A 20,010-nucleotide genomic window follows, 5' to 3' on the forward strand; every position below is an offset into this window, starting at 1 on the left:
TCACTGGTACTACACTCTGGCACTCATATTTCATTATTATTTGCAATTTTAACACATATTTGAAAAAAATTATGCAATATTAACACCCACAATAATGTATTTTATTTGAGACATAATGAATATATGCGATACCTAAAATAATTAATGGCCAAAGGGCCTTTGGTAGTTTAATTTGCACTATTCCCCAAGATGGCAAAGGAATGCAAGAAACGTCAATTAACAAATGGATGATTCTAACAGAAATTTTATTGCTATATTTGAAAATGCATTGGTGGAATATTACAGAACTTTTCACTATTTCCTATGAGGAATACAAAGAAGTTTTTCTTAAATCATTCCTTATTTATTTTAGTAATTTATAAAATAAAATAGAAGACAGCTGGAAGCCTTTAATGGTCCTTATTCTTTTTTGTTGTTTTATTATTTTTCACATTTATCTTCATACACTAATAACACTGTATATTTGTTTTAGCCGTCATATTTGTTTTTCTAAACCTTTAGTTATTATGGTTTTAATTTGGTAAGATATTGGACACGTATTGCTGTGTAAAAAATATGTATATTATCAGCATACATTATATTGTTTTTTATACTACACCCCCATATCACCAAGTGCAGCTACTTCTTTATGCAACATTAATGATTAAAAAATGTTACTGGTGCTTTTTCAAACAAGAATTTAAAAGGAACAAAACAACAAAATCTTCATTGCCGATAATTACAATACTTGATAGAAATATTGGAGTGTCAAAATGCTGGAACACATTGTACAGTTAAACAGATAATGTCACTAAGCCATTTAAAATTACAGATTTAAACTTTCCATTTCAAATATGGAATATAAATCATATTTGTGTACTAGAACAATAGATTTAGAAAGCTGCAATATATTTACAGTAGTCTAACAATTTAGTGTAAAAATAGTAACACGTTATTTATGGATTTAACATTCATGGACACAACAGTATACAAAAAAGGTTTCTGAATGCTGGACCAAGGAGAATTATTTCTCTTTTTCTGTTTTAGTGAAGGGTTCCTATTGTCTTTAAAACATGCTGTGATGGTTCAGCTAGCTGTTAATAGCTTTTAGTATTACAAGGGTATCTTGAAAATGAAGTTTCATATTCTTAAGAGGTGGCAAGAGCAATTTGGTGTGGGTGTACATAGTTTTGATTTCAGAGTAGATCATGCGCAATTTAAAAGGAAGGAAAGTCGTCTTGCACTTGGGGGGTGCCAAATGTTAGGCATCTCCAAGTGATTGTATTTACTTACCTGAAACCCCGGGCAGAAAACTGCACTGGCCTGGGGTTATTCCATCGAGCACCACGGAATGAACCTCTTCCGGCTTATTAATCAACATTCAAATTAGAATTTCTGTTTTTATTCAAATTTATTTGCATTAATGCTCATGAATTCAAATTATGGTTTCAAAAATTCAAATGTTTGATATTTATTAAAGGGAAACTATACCCCGGAACAAATTGGTTGTTTCAAAATTGTTGTAAAGTAATGTTTCAGTCCTGGTTTATAGATTAAAGGAAAACTATACCCCTCAATCTATAAAAAGATATTGCATAAAACAGCACATGTGTAAAACCCTGCTTCATGTAAATAGCCCATTTTCATAATAATATGTTTTTTTTAGTAGTATGTGCCATTGGGTATCCTAAATAGAAAATTGCCATTTTAACACATAAGGGCTGTCTCCTTGGGATCGTAGGATTCACGGTGCACATAAACATACCAAACAAATCATACATATTACCGGTAGGTCACATGAGCCAATTAACAGACAGAGTTCTGTATTTTGCTTCAACACTTCTTCCTGTTACAGTTAGAGTTGTAGTATTTCTGGTCAGGTGATCTCTGAGGCAGCACACAGACCATCAAGAAATGGTGGTTCAAGACAAGAGATGTAAAAGGACAATATTTACTTAAATATATACCAGTAAACTATCTTTTGCTTAATTATTAATTTTGGGGGTAAAGTTTTCCTTTAAGCTAAAAAAACTCAGCTGAAAAATGTTGGCATCAAAAAGCTTGCAAGTGAATAGTTGTCCAATGCAAAAAATTGTAATTCTTTTTTCCATTCAAGTTTTTTGAGAGCTTGCAGACTCATAGATAATGGTGAGTAGAATATGAATATGATGTATGCTAGTTTTTTTCACAGTTTTATTTGACAGAGGTTTTATTTTTGGATTTATTTGAATTAGAAAAAAATTCAAAATTGTCAAAAATCCGAATTTTGATAAGTAGGTCTACCAGTCTTGTAATCTTCAGTGCCAAAATTGTAGATGGGGAGTCATATAAATTATCAAGAAGCAAACAGTCAGGCTCATTTATCAACACTGGTCAAATTTGCCTATATTGGTAATTTGGATTACCATACCTTAAATTGCTAAAGTATTGTTTTCTCACAAATATGATTTGTGCAGCTAAGTTACTGTCAAGTACAAGGCACTGTTTTATTGTTACTGAGAAAATGAAATAATTAAAAAAAAAACTCAATTATTTGCTTAAAATGGGCTCTTGCTGTAATTTGGCCATTTTCCAGATAAGAGATCCCATACCTGTACTGTGATTACCACTGTAATATAAGGTATCAACTACTGATTTTATACTTTTATAGTAGATTTTACTATAAGTAGACAATTAGCTACTGTTTATGTACAGAAATTGCAAACAATTAAATTTTTTGCCATTCAATTGCTCAATTTCTATTTTATTTGTATAAACCATTTAATGTGGTTCCTTTTATATCTAGTCTTACTCTAGGGGTAAAAGAGAAATTGTTACTTACATAGAGACATCTTGCACAGAGACAACTGAAATGACCGACAAAGCAATCCTGAGACCTTATGTTTTCATGGATTTTCATGATTAAAATTTGATACAATATTTGAGATAATAAAAACACTTGTTTTAACCGTTTCTTACTTAGAAGGCACTAAAGCATAAGGAATCCAGAAACATCCTGAGAAAAATAAAATGTAAAGGGAGGTATTTTGTGGCTCGATCCTGTAGACTTCTGTAGTCTATCATGTACATCATCAAATTATAGGTAAAAGCAATAGCATCATTACTAAGTAAATGTTGTTTTTTAAATAAGAAAAAGTGCATCTTATCATAGTCTGTACAATATGTATTATATCGTATTATTCTATTACTATTAAAAGTGAGCAACATGTTCTGTACATGACAGGTACATTTTGCTTCCAAGCCTCAATCCGTAGTTAATCATGGATTACTGAATTGTGGTGGAGACTTAATTGACATCTATTGACATCTAAGAGGATTTTTGCCTCTACCATCAGTCATGTTTTATTTAGGAGCTTTCCCACAAAGCCTACTTTATTTCTTATTTTTCATTGGACAGTAGTACAGCCCCAGGAATGCATATTTTAACAGAGAAAACAGCAAGAACCATGGAAACTGGGGTGAGGCTAAAATGAGCTGAAAAACACATAAGTGTACATTAGGTATGGTGAAATCCTTCTTCAAGTAGGTATTCATACAGGTATTCTCATGCTACACAAATGGCTTTCTTTTAAGACTTAAATAAGAGATTTTAAACCTTATTTAAGGGATTATGGGTGGATAGAACTGACCTTAAACAGAATCTATTGGAAAAAAAACAACCAATGGATAGATATCAGAATTGCAGTCACAAGTAATTACACTCACCCTGATACCAGTGCCATTTGTTATTTTATTTTAATGTTTACTGCTATTCTCTGCCTGGTTCAGTGTCAGGATGATTGTGCAATGTCAGTACATAGTCCATGGAGAGCAAGCCCTCAGATAAGGGGGGAGGTGATCAAGTGGTTACATAAGTGTTATACAAAAACATTTTGCTGTGACACCTTTTCTAGGATTATAAATTCAATGGAGATAAAATACTTTCCTAAAATTTAGATGTCTGACCTTGGGTGTTATGAGTTGTTCCCTACCGTATAAAAGCATACTGGCAGGTTAATTAGCTTATAGTTAGTTTCATATGTAATCTCCACTAATCTCCATGTTGTTAGTGAATAAATATCTTTTATAAAGCACTACATAACTTGGACATTATATATATATATATATATATATATATATATTTATAAAGCGCTAACAAATCTCATACAGCTTTACTGTAAATAGGTGTTTACTTTGAATATACAGATTAGATTCAGCAATACAAGCAATAACTAAAAAACATTATAGCTCAAAGGAGTTTATAATCTAAATGTGCTGTAATTACTGTAACTTCAGAAATCCAAAGAAAGGAATTTGGCAAACAGCAGGCTCCAGAAAATGTCGCTGCACTTATTCCTCAGAAATGCTTGTTGCCACAACAAATACAATGGGATAATTGTCTGTCAAGGAGTACAATTGTGATTGCTGTTGTGTGTGGGGGGGGGGAGATTTTGAGTTGCACCATTTCTGCCATTGCGCTTACCTTCGGTTGCACAGTTTTATTTCAATATTAAATATTTGTTTGCTTGTTTCTATAACCACTTAATCAGACCCTGGTGTGTTTCTTATTATCATTGATAACAAAATTGAATCCTGGACTATAATTAAAAGAAATTATTTAAATTCTGTACCTCAACTCACACCCTATCCAGTACCCTGGAATATGTGACACAGTAAACACTGCTGACCTATGCTGCAGTCAGGACACTGAAAGATCAACCAAATAAAATGGTTGCAACTCTGTGGAGGCTCTGGGTGGCCCAAGGCAATATTGTCACACCAGAGGATGTCTTTGATTAATAATGAGTCTGCCTATCAGATTTATTTGCCTAGAGGTCAAAAGCATCACATGAACTCTGGATACTTTTTTGAAAAATGTGGCAACCATGTTCCCAGGCTGCTTTAATGAGCAGCTAATAACAGTTGAAAAAGTGTCATTTTTTTAACTGTTATTAGCGCACTACACCGTGTTCCATGTTTGCCATGTTCCACCATGCTTTAAGAAGATTTTCAGCTTTTGTACTATGGCAGAACACAGGGTGAGAGAATAACAGCACTCCTCAACATGGAAACTGGGTATTGGAAAGTCATGTTCTTGCTTGTCTAATGCAGACCTGTGTCAAACATTAAAAACAGGCTCCATTGTCCTCAAAAGTTCTGCATTGTATGACTTGCGCTTAAATTTTTATCTGGTTTAGAATGTGGCAGCAGCAGTTAGAAGGCCTAGGTCAAAGTTTATTGCATGGAAATGAAAGGGCTGATATTTTGTAGTTTTCTTCTTTTCATATGGGTTCTTATAAATCTTTTAAATCATAAAAAGCATAAGCAAGTAAACATGAGCACATGAACACTAAACAAATTCTACATAGGGCAGGCGATATAGACAGGCTGTCTTTAGCCGAGGTGCATAGTGCAGCGACATTTTGCACCCTTAGTTCTCCAGCACTTGAATCTAGAGTTATGATAAATGACCCCTATAGTGTATTGAGCATCGGGTCATCACTATTTTAATTTCTCTAAAAGTATTTAGCCAGTAAAGGGTTAAAAGAGTTAATACATACTTCCCTCTATAAGACAGGATGGCTTCAAAGAACTGAAAGTCAAGGGGTCCACACCCTTGATCGTCCTCTTACCTGCATTAACCCCCTCACTTAACATTTCTTTGCTTCCAGCAGGCAGAATGTTTAGCTCTGCTCCCTACCTACTTTTTCTAAAGATTTCAAAGAGCTGTTCACTGATTACATTTGTGTGTGTGTGTGTGTCTGGGGGGGGGTTATATGTCCTTTAAAGGGGTTGTTCACCTTCTAGTTCAGTTGTTTTCAGATTGTTCCCCAGAAATAAAGACTTTTTTCAATTACTTTCCATTATTTATTTTTTACTGTGTTTCCAAAACAGTTTAAAGTTGAATGTTCCTGTCTCTGGTGTTTCAATCTGGCAGCTCAGTAATTCAGGCGCAGACTCTAAACTGTTTTGCAACATTTAGTTGATACATTTCTCAGCAGCATCTCTGGAGTATCAGCAACTATTGTATCAATTCCAACAGCTGCCTGTAATTAAACTCAGGAATTCTGGTGAGCAGGGACAAAGACAAGAAATGTATCACCTAAATGTATCAATTTTGAACAGTTTAGGGTTGGCGACCCCCCTCCCAGAACTGCTTTAGAAGGTGAAAAATTACACTTTGCACTTCAATATTAGAAAAACTGTAACACAGAAAACAGAACGTAATTAGAAAAAGTCATTATTTCTGGTTATCTATCGGAAAACAACTAGTTGTTTGAAGGTGAACAACCCCTTTAACAATGCCTCATGGACCAACTGTGCAAGGCAGCCATATAGTATAGTATATAGTGTATAGTATATAGTTGTCCTTGCACACCTTCATAAAGTTCTATTATAAGTCTTACATTATCCCTGCGGATTTTGGCAGCAAAATCCTTCAGTTAGTTATTTTATTGCAGAAGCAACCTTACCTGCTAACAGACCTGTAGAACATTGCCATATACTATTGGTTTCTCCTTCTGTATTCCTCCTACCAATTGTCCTACCATCTTTTCTCTGCTTTTGGATAACCCCTTCTGTCCCTGTTCTGCTAGGGACTTTCTTAGAAAAGGAGAAGCCCTGCCCTCACTTTCTGCTCCTGTTTACACATTTCTTATACTGTGATAGTGGTAACTGTTAAAAGAGGGGGTTAAAGGAGAAACAAACCCTTTACCAAAAAAACCCCACCCCACCCCATGTAGACCGTCCTCCCTCCCCCCCCAGCCTAGCTCCCCTTCCCCCACAGGGAAATGCCCCTAACTTTTTACTTACCCCTCGGAGCAGAGTCACAGCATCGGAGTTCACTGCAGCCATCTTCCGGGTCTTCTGTAAACTGAGACATGCGGCGAAATGGACACAAATTGCCGAAGCGCCAGAAGAAGACACAAAGACCCTGGAAGATGGCTGCGGGAAACTCCGATGCTGTAAATGCTCCGAGGGGGTATGCAAAAAGTTAGGGGGTATACGTGGAGTGGGGGGGTAGGGTTTTTTTTGGTAAAGGTTTTTTTTCTCCTTTAATGCAGAGAATAGGAGGATTGAGGGGTTATACCCCTCACCATTCAGTTCTTTGACTCCATTCTGAGTCCCAGAAGGAAGCGTGCCTTAACCCTTCTATACCTGTGCTGCCTATGGACTTTCTGAGAAAACAAAAAACCCTGCCCTCAGTTTCTTCTCCTGTTTACAAAGTTCTTATGCTGTGCTAATGGAAACGGTTAAATGAGGGTATAATGCAGAAAAGATGAAGGAGCATTAAGGTCAGGTCTGGACTGAGAATTAAAATAGGCCCTGGCATTTCAGGTATACAGAGGCCCAATCAGCCCACATAGAGGCCCAAACAGCCCCCACCAGCCCACTAAATACTGACTTTCAATGGGACCTTACAGCAGCCCCTCTGGCATTTGCCAGAACCCACAGATTGCCAGTCCGGGCCTGATTAAGGTGGTGGACTCCTTGGCTTTCAGTTCTTTGCATCCATTCTGCCACACAAAGAAAAGTGTGCATTAACCCATCTGTTCCTGTGCTGCCCTGACTGGACTCCAAGAAAAGGATTTATCTCCTTATTTGAACTGTTGTAGGAAGTGAAATGTGTATTTTACCTGTACCTAGCCATATATATTTTGCTTTGGAGAGAGTTTTTTAATTAAATTTTTCTATATATGTTTGGATTTCTATGCCATGCTTCTATCTCATTATTTCAGCGGTATTTTTGTTCTCCAGAATGTGCCACAGTATCATTGTCTGGAGCTCAGGAAGTCAAGGCAATTTAGCTTGACTCATAAATCTCAATATGCATTTTCTGCTATATCATCTGCAGTTCATTTTCAGGGTGAGAAATTGTATTGTATGTGAAATGGGAGGTCTGGAATTGAGTCTGATTGTTGTAATTACTCCCACTGTGGAGCTGTCAATATGATTAAAATAAGGATGCTGGGTCTGTCCATCCCAGATGAGGTCGGCAACACTGACAGTGGGAGTACTTTTCCTGCAAGCTGTGTTTTCACTTCTGAATTATAGCAGTGCACATACTAACATAACAGAAAATTTGATGGCTCGCGTTGTGAATCTTAGACCTTAATATAGTTAAGTTTTGCCATATGTTATGTTTCTATACTCATAATTGTCACTAATAAAAGCTTTCTTTTTGTTTCTTACACTTTGTGAATCTGTCATAAAACATCAGACCTTATTATATTTCTTCTAAGACAGATTCTTAGATCATGTCACTTTGCTTTCTTGCTCATGTCATTTGCTGGAGGAAGAGCTAATAAACCAGAATATCACGGCATGGAACTGGCACAATAACTTGTAAACAAAGGCTCTGGGGCCAGATCTAAGAATTCTAGCATTTATATTCCTTTTGCTATAATCTCCAGATGAAATGGAGATGCCCATATATCGCCCCAACCTGCCATTTATAAATACAGTACTGCCAAACCCAGGCAGATCTACATTCATTGGAAAGACAAAGGTCTTTGTTCACCATTCTAAAGTGCTAAGCAAGTGATAGGGGAAGCGATAAAACATGACAGTTTTTGGTACTTTAAACTGTGCCCAATGCTTTGTAAATGAGTCCTTATAGGCCTTATTCGCTAATATCATAATTTATTATTAATACATATTTATAGTGTGCCAACATATTCTGCAGCACTGTACAGTAAATAGGTGTATATATTATTTTTTTGTCACTTTTTTTTTTATTAGTTTTACATAAGTCATACCGAACATTGCATTTTTCATGTCTTTTGCTTTGTACAAACATTGGATAGGTGTATATATTATTCATCTATACAGATTATATAAAAATACGACTGATCGCTAAGTGATATAAACAGTGCCCTTCTGAAAAAATATTACAAAGAGGGCATGTTTATTACTTTCTGAGTCACATGCAAACTGATTATTCTGCATACTAATAATGTGGTGTTACAAATGGCTGCTAGTATTGTCTGTGCTATTGTATTCCTTTTGTGGTAACCTGCATTGGGCTCATAGGTGCTTGTAATCTGGGGAAAATGATGTATTCTGGGGGAAATTCATGATGGATTGTGCAAAATTTATTGTTTTGCTTTGCTTGTATCCTAGTAAATAAGATATAGAAATTAGCATTTTTGAGGTAATACTTTGAAACTAATTATGCTAACTTTAAGATGTAAGGCAAAAAAGGATTTTAAATGACACATCTATTACTGTATTTAGGCATATTACTAAGATATCTTTATATTCTGCTTTACACCCGGGAAAATAAAACAATATTTATGGATTCTAACCAATATGTGATTTTTATTTTATTTTGATGTTACAAAGTAGGTATCAACATATTTAATTATTGTTGTATTTACTGTGCGCAGCAATTTTTTTTAACGTTTTATAAATTATACAGCAAGTCTGCTCCTCAAACAACGGTGCCCTCGAGACCAACTAGTTTGCCTAATGGTTGCACCAGCCCTGGAGCTAAATATATATAGCTGAAGGCTGTTCAGAACATCCTGTTTTTATGACATTTGAGCTATACAAAGCCAAAAAAACTGAACAAACTGCACTAAACTTTAAGAATGTTAACTTTTACTTATTTCCTATACATTGTATATGTGGATTTCTGATTACATTTGTTCTGCATGAATAAACTCAAACAGCTTTATTTGTCTTGTACAAAAAATGCTGTAAACATTGAACTTATTCTGAAACAATTTGTAACTCGTAAAAACATTCTGGATTAAGCACGCAAAAAAAGGCATCCGAGGCCTGTATCTCTCCTGGGGCCAACAGATATTGCTAAATCCGGTAGCAGAGCCAAGGGATGGGGCGCATCTGAATTAAGTTTATGAAGCATAATTAAAATAAGTGGCTTTTTGGCAGAGAGCCCAGAACACTCAGCAGCTGCACTTAGATACTTTTGTAACAATTTAAGATAAAGTGATACTGACACCAGAAAATAAACTTTTTTTAAATATCTATTATAACATTGTCTTTGAATGCTATTTATAATTTTGCATAAAAGTATTTGCCTGATGCTTTTACATTACCTTTCTTACCCCCATATGCAGCCATATTTGTGCAGCAGGAGTCTGTTAGCATTAGAAACTTTAACTGACAAGTTGAGGAGCGACAGTCAAGTTGGCAAAACAGTCAAGTTTAGGAACTTCAAGTGACAATTATTTACAAAAGCAGAACTACCAGTGAAAAACATGACCCATAGGTAACTTTTCATGTAGATTAATATTTTGAAAAGAAAATTTTTAGTGTCAGTATCACTATAGGCAAAGATACAATTTTAACTGATAAGATAAGCAGGTCTCTTGGGAAAACTGAGACTAGCATCTTAAATCAATTTATTAACAAAGCTGTTATAGCACTAAAACTCCCAGAAAGGTGTTAAACTTTCATAACCTGCCACATGGACATGATAATTAGGGGGTGTTGCCATTATTGCCAATATTGTGTCCCTCATTACATTTTGCAAATATTGGGAGTTATGCCTTTATACATAAATTATTGTCAGTTTTATGAAGAGCAAATTAAAGTGGACCTGTCACCTAGACACAAAAAGCTGTATAATAAAATTCCTTTTCAAAATTAAATATGAAATCCAATTTCAATTTTGTATTAAAGCATTCATAGCTCATTTAAAAATCTCAGCTATCAAATATTGTCTGCCCCTCCTCTATGACTTAGTAATACGTTTCACTTTCCATCCAGGACTTCCTAAATGTAACTGCTCTCCCAACATTCCCTCATTCTCTTCTCTGTAGCCAGGGCATGGACATCAGGTCCCTCATTCTGGTGCACATACAAGTTTTTGACAGTGTCCACAAAATGGCTCCTGCCTGCTTGTTATAATTATGAATTCCCAGACTGAAGGAAACAAGATTCAAATAATTTATATTGTGTAATTAAAGTTCATTGTGCTTGACTAATGTTATAAAATAGTATTTTAAATATTTTTTTTGGGTGACCGGTCCCCTTTAACCTGCCTGTATGTTGCTGAAGTTAGCAAGGAAACCAATTCATACACATGAAAACGTACAAAATCCTTGCAGATAGTGCCCTGACTGGAATCAAAGCTAAGACCTCAGCACTTCAAGGCATCACTGCTAACCATGTAGCTGCCGTGCTTCCTTTTTATTGGTTTATCGCAGTCATGTACTGTTAGAATTTAGGACCAGCTTCTTTTTAGGCCCTGCAAATATATGTTACACTTGGCTGGTGATACAAAATACATCAATGGTCTTGTACCAAGCAAAAGTTTGTGAGCTTAATCTCTACTTAGCACTTAAAAGTATACAACCTCAAGTTAATTAAACCCATTCTTCTTACTTTTATTTTTCTCTTCCTGGATACAAGGAAACAAGCAGGCTTTATAAGAATTCAACATCATACTGCATATTTTTGAGTTAAAACTGGCATGAGAAGTTTAGGTAATATGAAAATATTCCACAACTGCACAGGAATTGTAAATTCCCAAAAATCTGCGAATGCACCACACTGGTGCATGATACCTTCAGCAACACCAGCATGGTCCGCCAAGAAATCTGCAGCAAAGAAAGCCATTTCTGCACACCCGGACTCTTTGCTTCTATTTGCCAGGTATCAAATATACCTGACAAGTGGAGGCAAAGAATAATTGTTCTATTGTTTACACTGTTCAAATAAATGAGGTGCCCTCTCCACTATCCAGTTGCATGTCATTTCTTTCTTGCTTAAAAACAAATACTATAAACTATATAGATATATATTACAATATTACATTATATAAATAACAAAGAAATCTTCAAACAGTAAAAAATCGTTTTATTATCTGAAAACATTATACTATGGTACATTTGCCTTCTTTCTATTGAATTATTTTATTTTAGCAAGAAAAGAAAATATATCCAAAATATGTTCCTAGTTGAAAACAAACACCATAAGACTACAAACATGAAGGTAGACCCTAACCCTAATATTCCTATTAGTATTATACACACAGTAGTTTACTGGGCAGATTTATCAAAGATCAAATTTCGGATTGATGTGATTTTTTTTACTCTAATAAATTCGAATGTACTCAAAACTCGAATGGGAGGTATTTATGAAAAAATTTGAAAGTCTAAAATTGGATTGAATGGAAACCATCCGAAAATTAGTTTCATATTTGTATCGTATTAGAATCAAATACAATTTGAATCGTATTAGAATCAAATACAAACGAAACTCGAATCTAATTTTTCTCTGAAAAAAACTTCAATGTCAGGAAGGTTATAAACATATTGAAATTGGTCAATGGACCTCTGTCATTGACTTCTACATGAACTCAGCAGGTTTTAGGTGGCGAATATTTAAATTAGAACTGTTTCCTTGGTCAAGCTGTGCTAAATCTCATATTTGAATTTACATTCGAATTGGGGGATTAAAATTCAAATGTGTGAATTTTGACACCAAAATTTTTTTTTAACATTTGAATTCGAATTTACTATTCTACCCTTAATAAATATGGTCCTATGCGTTTAGTTCATTATCTTGCATACTTAATTTAGTATCTAATATATTTAAGAAACGAAAATATTTAGAAAGAGATTCTTGTTTCCTAGCCTGCTAGCAGATGTACACATTTTTATTTCATTCCAGATATGCTGACACTATATTCAGCTCCATTTGTACATCATCTTTTTTTATCTTATCAAAACTCTGAAGACCTCCTCCGAGAGTAGATTTACATGATGCACAGGTTGAAAACAGCTATATTTTATTATACATGGCATGTATTTTCTTGGGAAAAAAAACTTGCAGTTCTTCTGTGGCTTCAAAACAAACATTAAGCAGTTCACAGATACAATATTTAATGTAATAATGTTATTAGTATATCATGTAAATGAATGCTTCGGCGGTTACTGTATGTTGACCAGCTTTAAATTGCCTTTAATAATGTCTCTTGGTGCATCATATAGTCTTCAGTGCCATACAGTGGTTTGTGTTTCAGAGGTAGTGCAAAAAAGACATCATAATATGTGGTTAAAATATTTGCATTAGTACTCAGAACAAGCAGAAGCTATTAGATGTATATAGATAAGAGCAGGTAGGGAAACAAAAAGATTTTATTTGAGTTAAAAATCATTTTCTAGAGACACTGTTATAGAAAAATGTAATACTGACACTGCTCTAGAGAGATGTTCGACCAACATATACTGAAAAGAAAGGTATCAATTAAAAGGCAATATTTCCTACAGGATATTCAGTACTGGCCTAGATTTGTTTGTTTTCCTTCATACATGTTTATTCACATGAGTAAAAGCTGCCATGCTATTCCTCGAGAGTACAACTAGTCCGATTTTCTCTGTAGACCCCAGTGAACCAGATGCCTCTAGTGGGCAAACTTCCATGAAATAGGGTACAATGCTTGCTGAACTGCAGTGAAAACAATGCCTGCAGGAGCATTGTTTTACTCATCAAGCAAAGCTATATAAAGAATCCATTCCTTCTTCATTAGTATGATATGCCTTTAAGCTTTCAAACACAAAAAAACATCTTTGTTTAGAAAAGAAAATGTTTGTTTTTCGATCGTCCCCAACATTTGAAAATATTACTTAGCTGCTGGCATAGAAAAAGAAAAAAATGTGATCAATAAATAATTGATAGGACATACAATAAATATGATGAAAATAATGTTCACAAATTATAAAAAAGGGATATGTATCCTTATTGTAATTGTGGGTTGCCCTTATTATATTTCCCCTTAATTATTCAACAAAACCATTAATAAGTTAAAAACGGTGGCACCATGGCCTCATTAAAAATTACTGGCTACAACATTTTCTGGAAAAACGACCAGAATTCCTATCTCTGTTATCTTTCTTACCTATTAATAATAGTACCAAGTATTTCACTAGCTGGGTTGGCAAATGCCGGCCAAGTGGTAAACTTAGTACTTCTGCCCCCCCCTAGAAGCTACTGGGTCAGCCATATTGAGCTACAAATAAGTAATAATAATAATATGGGTGCCTAGCTCTGAGGCATTGCTTTAGGAAAAATTAGTGGGTTCTGGTTTTGTGTGGGTGTAACTGGTTGTGACTGGTGTGGATTAGGGGCATTACCTACACTTTTTTTTTAAAACTGATTACCAGGGATTATGTGGATGTATGGGATTATACCACTAGGTTTATATTGGCAATATGAAATATAGCGAGACAGGTCCAACCAACAGTGTCTTTAATATCACTGCAAATTAGACTGGTTTCATTTACCAAGCTAATATATAAAAGGTCAATATAAAATGCCTTGAAATTTATATTTAGAACAGGCTTGTGGTGTATATGTTGTTTATATCTGAGCAAGCTTAAAGACTATATAAATGCATTATGCAACGTTTTTTGACTTCACGTTCTGTTTTTCTTGTTCAGTTCCCGGTGTTCTCTCCCCAACATTTCCTAAATAAATTTACATGTAAATTTACATGTGGAAATCAAAATACAGGGGGCTTATAGCATTTTCACATGCTGATTTAGAAGCACAAATGACATTTCACCATAAAAACATTATTTCTTTGACATTTGTAGTACATTGTTTTGTTTGACATTAATTCCGCTCCATTTATATACATCTGGCTAAGTGTAACCTGTAGAATGATTAACTACGCAATCTTTTGTGTGTGTTCTGAGTGACTGGAATGCAGGTGGTATGACACTTATTAAAATTTTATTGAGTGTATATTAATGAAGATGAGCTATATAAATTATATAGTAGTTAAATTGTTTTAATCATCCTTGAATATTTTACGCCTGGAATCTACATTTAGCAAAGTCTACTTTTTTTTTTTAAATGGTGTTCTGTCTGCTCTTTTGCATTTTTAGTAAATATATTTATGCTTATGAAAGGGGCATACATACATTGAGGGCAATGCAACACTAGTACCAACCCATCACTATAAACATTTGCTTTTAAATGGTAGCCTAGTCAATGGCACTTGTCAGTGGCTTTGAGTTAATGTAAAAACACACAAGATCACTTTACAATAGTAACCTATAGTAACCAGTAACCTGAGAAAACCCATCTCAGGAGTCTGTACGAACAGAAATGTTGCTGCCCGTATCCCATCCCAAATTTAACCACACCCAGCAAATATCTAATGGCAGAGTTTCTCTAAAGGCATTTCAGTTGGCAGAGAATTGACCAAAATCAAATTTTCAGTCCAAAGGTGCTCTAGAGAGCATTTTTGGACTTAAAATAAATTCCATTTTCAAGTGTATGAGAGATGGCAAAAAATTGTTGGCCACTATTCAGTCAGCTGAGAACACAGTGTGTGTGTGTATATATATATATATATATATATATATATATATATATATATAAAAATATATATATATGCAGAAAGGCGGCACTCACAGGATTTCAAATCAAAAATAAATAAATATTTATTAACCTCAACGTTTCGATCCCCCACAGGGATCTTTGTCAGGAGTTTTTTGTCTGTATACTCCTGACGAAGATCCCAGTGGGGGATCGAAACGTTGAGGTTAATAAATATTTCTTTATTTTTGATTTGAAAGTGTGCCGCCTTTCTGCACATATATACTAACCTTTCTTGGCAGGCACCCAGGTATGTACTTGAGTAATGGTGTGCACCTTTGGAACTGTGTGTGTGTGTGTGTGTGTGTGTATATATATATATATATATATATATATATATATATATATTATAATAAAAAAATATATATATTTTTTTTTTTTTTGCATGAAGTAGTTTTTATAAACGGGGAAATATCCTGCAATCAACTGATAAGCAATACTCACAAATATGCAAAAGAAATGTTTCTACCCTGTTTCATATACAGGGTAACATTGTGTATATTTACCCATCTTTCTGCAATGTCTGCTATTTTGCACTTGTTTGAAGCAGTGTGTACTTTTTTTTGATCTCTACATTCTATCACTTTTGGTGACAAGCAAGATATCAAAGTAAAATATTATGAGATTAGGAACGGCATCATACTGAACAAATCTTGTTACTGTCACAGTTTAAAAATATTGCCTTTAATTCCATCCACTTTTATTACGTTCTTATTTAGTAACGAAGCAAGCATTTTGCCGTTTCTTACGAATACATGGTAATGTGCATGAACATCTTAATCAAAAACATAATGAAGGCAAAATCGCATTGTGGTTATTGTTTCAGCCTTACAGAATACTCTTTGTATGACCAACTGCATTCACAATAGATTTTTTCACATAAAATCATCTTTAACAGGATAAATCCTTCATGAGTTTTCTACCTTTTGTGCCCTTTTTTGGCTGACTGCCACAGTGATTATAATGTGGCTTGCCTTTATTGAACTGTAACATTTAAAACTGCTTCCACTGTTATATACATCTGTATTACAGCAATTCAGAATGTGTAGTTGTTAACAATGCTGGCTGTATGATAAAACCACACTTACTTTATTGTTAAAATAATTATTTTACATTTTTTAAAAAGCATCTACATGAATATTATGTTTAAAAGACATTTTGAACTCTTTTTGAACAATTTTTTGAACATTTAAACAACTGCTCGCTAACAGGGACCTGTGTATTTGCTGTAGATGCTTTATCTTGTTTTTCTTTTCCTCTTAGCGTGTGGTCGAGGCTTCTACAAATCATCATCTCAAGATTTACAGTGTTCGCGATGCCCTGCACACAGTTTCTCAGACAAGGAAGGCTCATCCCGTTGTGACTGTGAAGATGGCTATTACAGAGCTTTCTCAGATCCACCATATATTGCTTGCACAAGTGAGTTCAATATTAAACTGTCATTCATCATTCGGTCAGGGGTCATTAACTGTTTGGTAATCAGTTTCTATTTTTGTTATGTATTGCATTAATACATTTACTATAACATATAGCTGTCTAAGATGTATACGTATTTTGGAAGGGTACATGATGTTTGTTCAATAAAATTAATATTTCATTCATATAAAAAGAATAATACTTCTTTTAAAGGAATTTTTCAGTTTGGTGGTTCACCGGTTTAATAAAATTTACAGTAAGGTTGAATTTACATAATCGGGGTTTTCAACTTTCAGCATAGCAACATTGTTGCTGCATCAAAAGTAGATTCTCTTGCATATTTAGGTTAAAAGCGAGATCATTTTGACAATACAGTGTTTAATTAAATGACTGTGAGAAACAGACTTTCCAAAAAGTATGCTTATCCTTATATTAGATAAGATGCTAGGTTTCAACTTTTCATGAGACTGCTTGTGTTTATAATACTTTCATTCTGCTTGTTTTGTATTTCATTGTCTACTTTTAAATTATCATCGATAGATATAAAACATAGTGCAGGAAGTCTCCAAATTCCAAAGCAGTATAATGTAACTTTTCTACTATATTATATAACAGTTTAAAGTCATTTAGCGTCCGTGATTATCCCAGTGAATATGAGGTTTTAAAAAAGGCCTAAACAATGAGATACAAAGTGGGCATAAGGGTGATCAAGAAAGAATTGATCAAACTTGGAGCAACTATTCAACTATACCCCCATTATGTAAATCCAACCTTACTGTAAATTGTATTAAACTGGTGAACCACCAAACCTATAAAGCTCTGAAAAATTAATTTAATGTGCTTTAGAAAGAAATCATCAAGTACGGATAAATGTAATTTATACAGTGCAGTAAGGTGCAAGACAATAGGATTTATGTGGATTTAAGGTGGGGGAGTGATTAAGGTTAAACAAAAAGGTTAAAAAAAAAAAGTTAACAGTTACAATTCTGAATATAATTTATGTCTATTGAAGTAATTTGTCATAATGTGAACAGTCCCATTGATTTTTGGTTGTGTCGGGGGTTTTGGGCTATTTCACAATGTTTTCTGAGCTTTTGGGTGAAAACTCTGAAAAATTCTGAGATTTCGCGGAAAATTCATGAAAAAATCGTGAAAATCTGAGCTTTTCCCGCAAAGCAAATTTTCAGGAAAATGTAATAATAAATAAGCGTTAAAAACCCGAGCAGGTTAGATCGGAGCCGATATTGAGATAAATTCGGACCTTGATAAATAACCCCCTTTATGATGCATGAGGAAGGGGGATGCTCCCCCACCTGCCCCTCACCAATACAGCAAAATACAGAGCACCAAGCAGTTTACAAAGTGCAACAAATGGCCTTTAGTTGCACTTTGCATGGTGCAGAAGGCATTGTAATGACCCCTAGTGAATACTGGAACAGGTACATCAGAAACAGTGCCCTCGTACTGAGTTTTTAAATAGTAACTGTTTATTTATAAATTAGGTACAACTCTATATAACACTGCCATTCTGAAGGATATCCAACTGGAAAGAAAAGTGTTATACCTCTTATGGAATGTACAGTTTCAGTACCCAATAGCAACCATGTTCACAGCCAGTAAATTCTACCTACTGATTGGTTGCTATAAGTTACTTACCTTGGAAAACAATTAGGGGCACATTTACTTTGCTCGAGTGAAGGAATAGAATAAAAAATACTTCGAATTTCAAAGTATTTTTTTGGCTACTTCGACCATCGAATTGGCAACTTTGACCTAAAAATCGTTTGACTATTCGACCATTCCATAGTCGAAGTACTGTCTCTATAAAAAAAACTTCGATCACCTACTTCGCCACTTAAAACCTACCGAGCATCAATGTTAGCCTATGGGGAAGGTCCCCATAGGCTTTTCTAGCCAATTTCTGATCAAAGGAAAATTTTTGATTGATGGATTAAAATCCTTTGAATCGTTCGATCGAACAAATAGCACTAAATCTTCGACTTCAAACAGTCTACTTAGGAATCCATTGTCATTTGGTTTGCTTTCTAAATTTTTTAACATATTTCAGATTTGTACAACAGACATATTCCTGTTCACTGTATGAATATATTTAAATGTAAGTATGCGCATCAAATATCTTATTTAGGTAGAGTAATTTGACTCAGCAGTTTTATTAAAATAAATGTATTCTATATTATATTTCTCAAAATGAAAAGAAACTGAAATTCACTTTCTCTGGATGTGCAATAATGCAAACTGATTTATTTTACAAAGTAAATTGTTTCTGCAGTATGATGTTATAAAACTTCAAACAGTGTGCTGCAATTAATAGAAAGGTACACAAATTTTGATTCTTACATATACAGTATGTGCAAAAAATTAAAATGTTTTTTATTAACTAACCACAGTACATTTCCTCTACATTTAGGGGCCTATTTATGGAGCCTCAATTTTTTTCTGGTTGAGGTTTTTAGAGGGAAAACTAGAAATTTTAGAGGAAAAAAAACTCTTGCATATTTAGAGATTTATTACATCCCAAAGCTGCTAAAAATCCAAATCCAAAAATATTCCATCTCAAACCTGTCCGGTCATGTAGAATTCAATCATCAGATGTCTATAATGATTTTTCTTGACATTGTGATCTGCGCTGGTTTTCATACGATAATCTGAAAAAGTCAGGGTTTTCAGATAACAACTCAAGAAAATCGTACAATTCTGGCGTCAGATTTTTCAAAGCTGATTTTTCGATAAATAGATTACATTTGTGGATGGGAGTTAGGGCAACTTTGTTTTAATAAAAACAATTGGATAAATATGAGTTTTAGCAAATACCCCCCTAAAAGTATAATTTATGTTAATTATGTGCTCATATTTTATTACTTAAAGGACCACCATCAGCACCACAGAATCTAATTTACAACATCAACCAGACAACTGTAAGCCTTGAATGGGGTCCTCCAGCAGACACTGGGGGAAGAAGTGATGTCACATACCGCGTTGTTTGCAAGCGATGCAGCTGGGAGCAAGGGGAGTGTATACCCTGTGCAAATACTATTGGATATGTGCCCCAGCAAAGTGGATTAGTAGATACTTACATCACCATTGTGGACCTTGTTGCCCATGCCAACTATACTTTTGAAGTAGAAGCTGTGAATGGAGTTTCCGACATGAGCCGTTCCCAAAGGCTTTTTGCTGCAGTCAGTGTGACAACTGGTCAGGCAGGTATGTCGTCTATCATTTCCACATTTCTTCATTATAAGTTAAAAGAGTTGTTTA

The 20,010-nt window shown here is 34.6% G+C and overlaps 1 protein-coding gene across 5 annotated transcripts in view; it reads left to right on the top strand.

The window, feature by feature from the left end:
• epha7.L (EPH receptor A7 L homeolog) overlaps positions 1–20,010 on the top strand; it is a 117,352-nt gene that overhangs the window by 27,216 nt on the left and 70,126 nt on the right. For 4 of the 5 annotated variants that reach the window (XM_018263378.2, XM_018263379.2, XM_018263380.2 and 1 more), the window contains exons 4-5: positions 16,582–16,737; positions 19,621–19,956. In XM_018263378.2, coding sequence (XP_018118867.1) covers positions 16,582–16,737; positions 19,621–19,956 — 492 coding nt within the window. Of the gene's footprint in view, positions 1–16,581; positions 16,738–19,620; positions 19,957–20,010 lie in introns of those variants that run through there. The other variant, XM_018263385.2, reaches the window with a different exon arrangement.

This window comes from Xenopus laevis, chromosome 5L, assembly GCF_017654675.1.
Source record: "Xenopus laevis strain J_2021 chromosome 5L, Xenopus_laevis_v10.1, whole genome shotgun sequence".
In the NCBI taxonomy this organism is placed as follows: Eukaryota; Metazoa; Chordata; class Amphibia; order Anura; family Pipidae; genus Xenopus; species Xenopus laevis.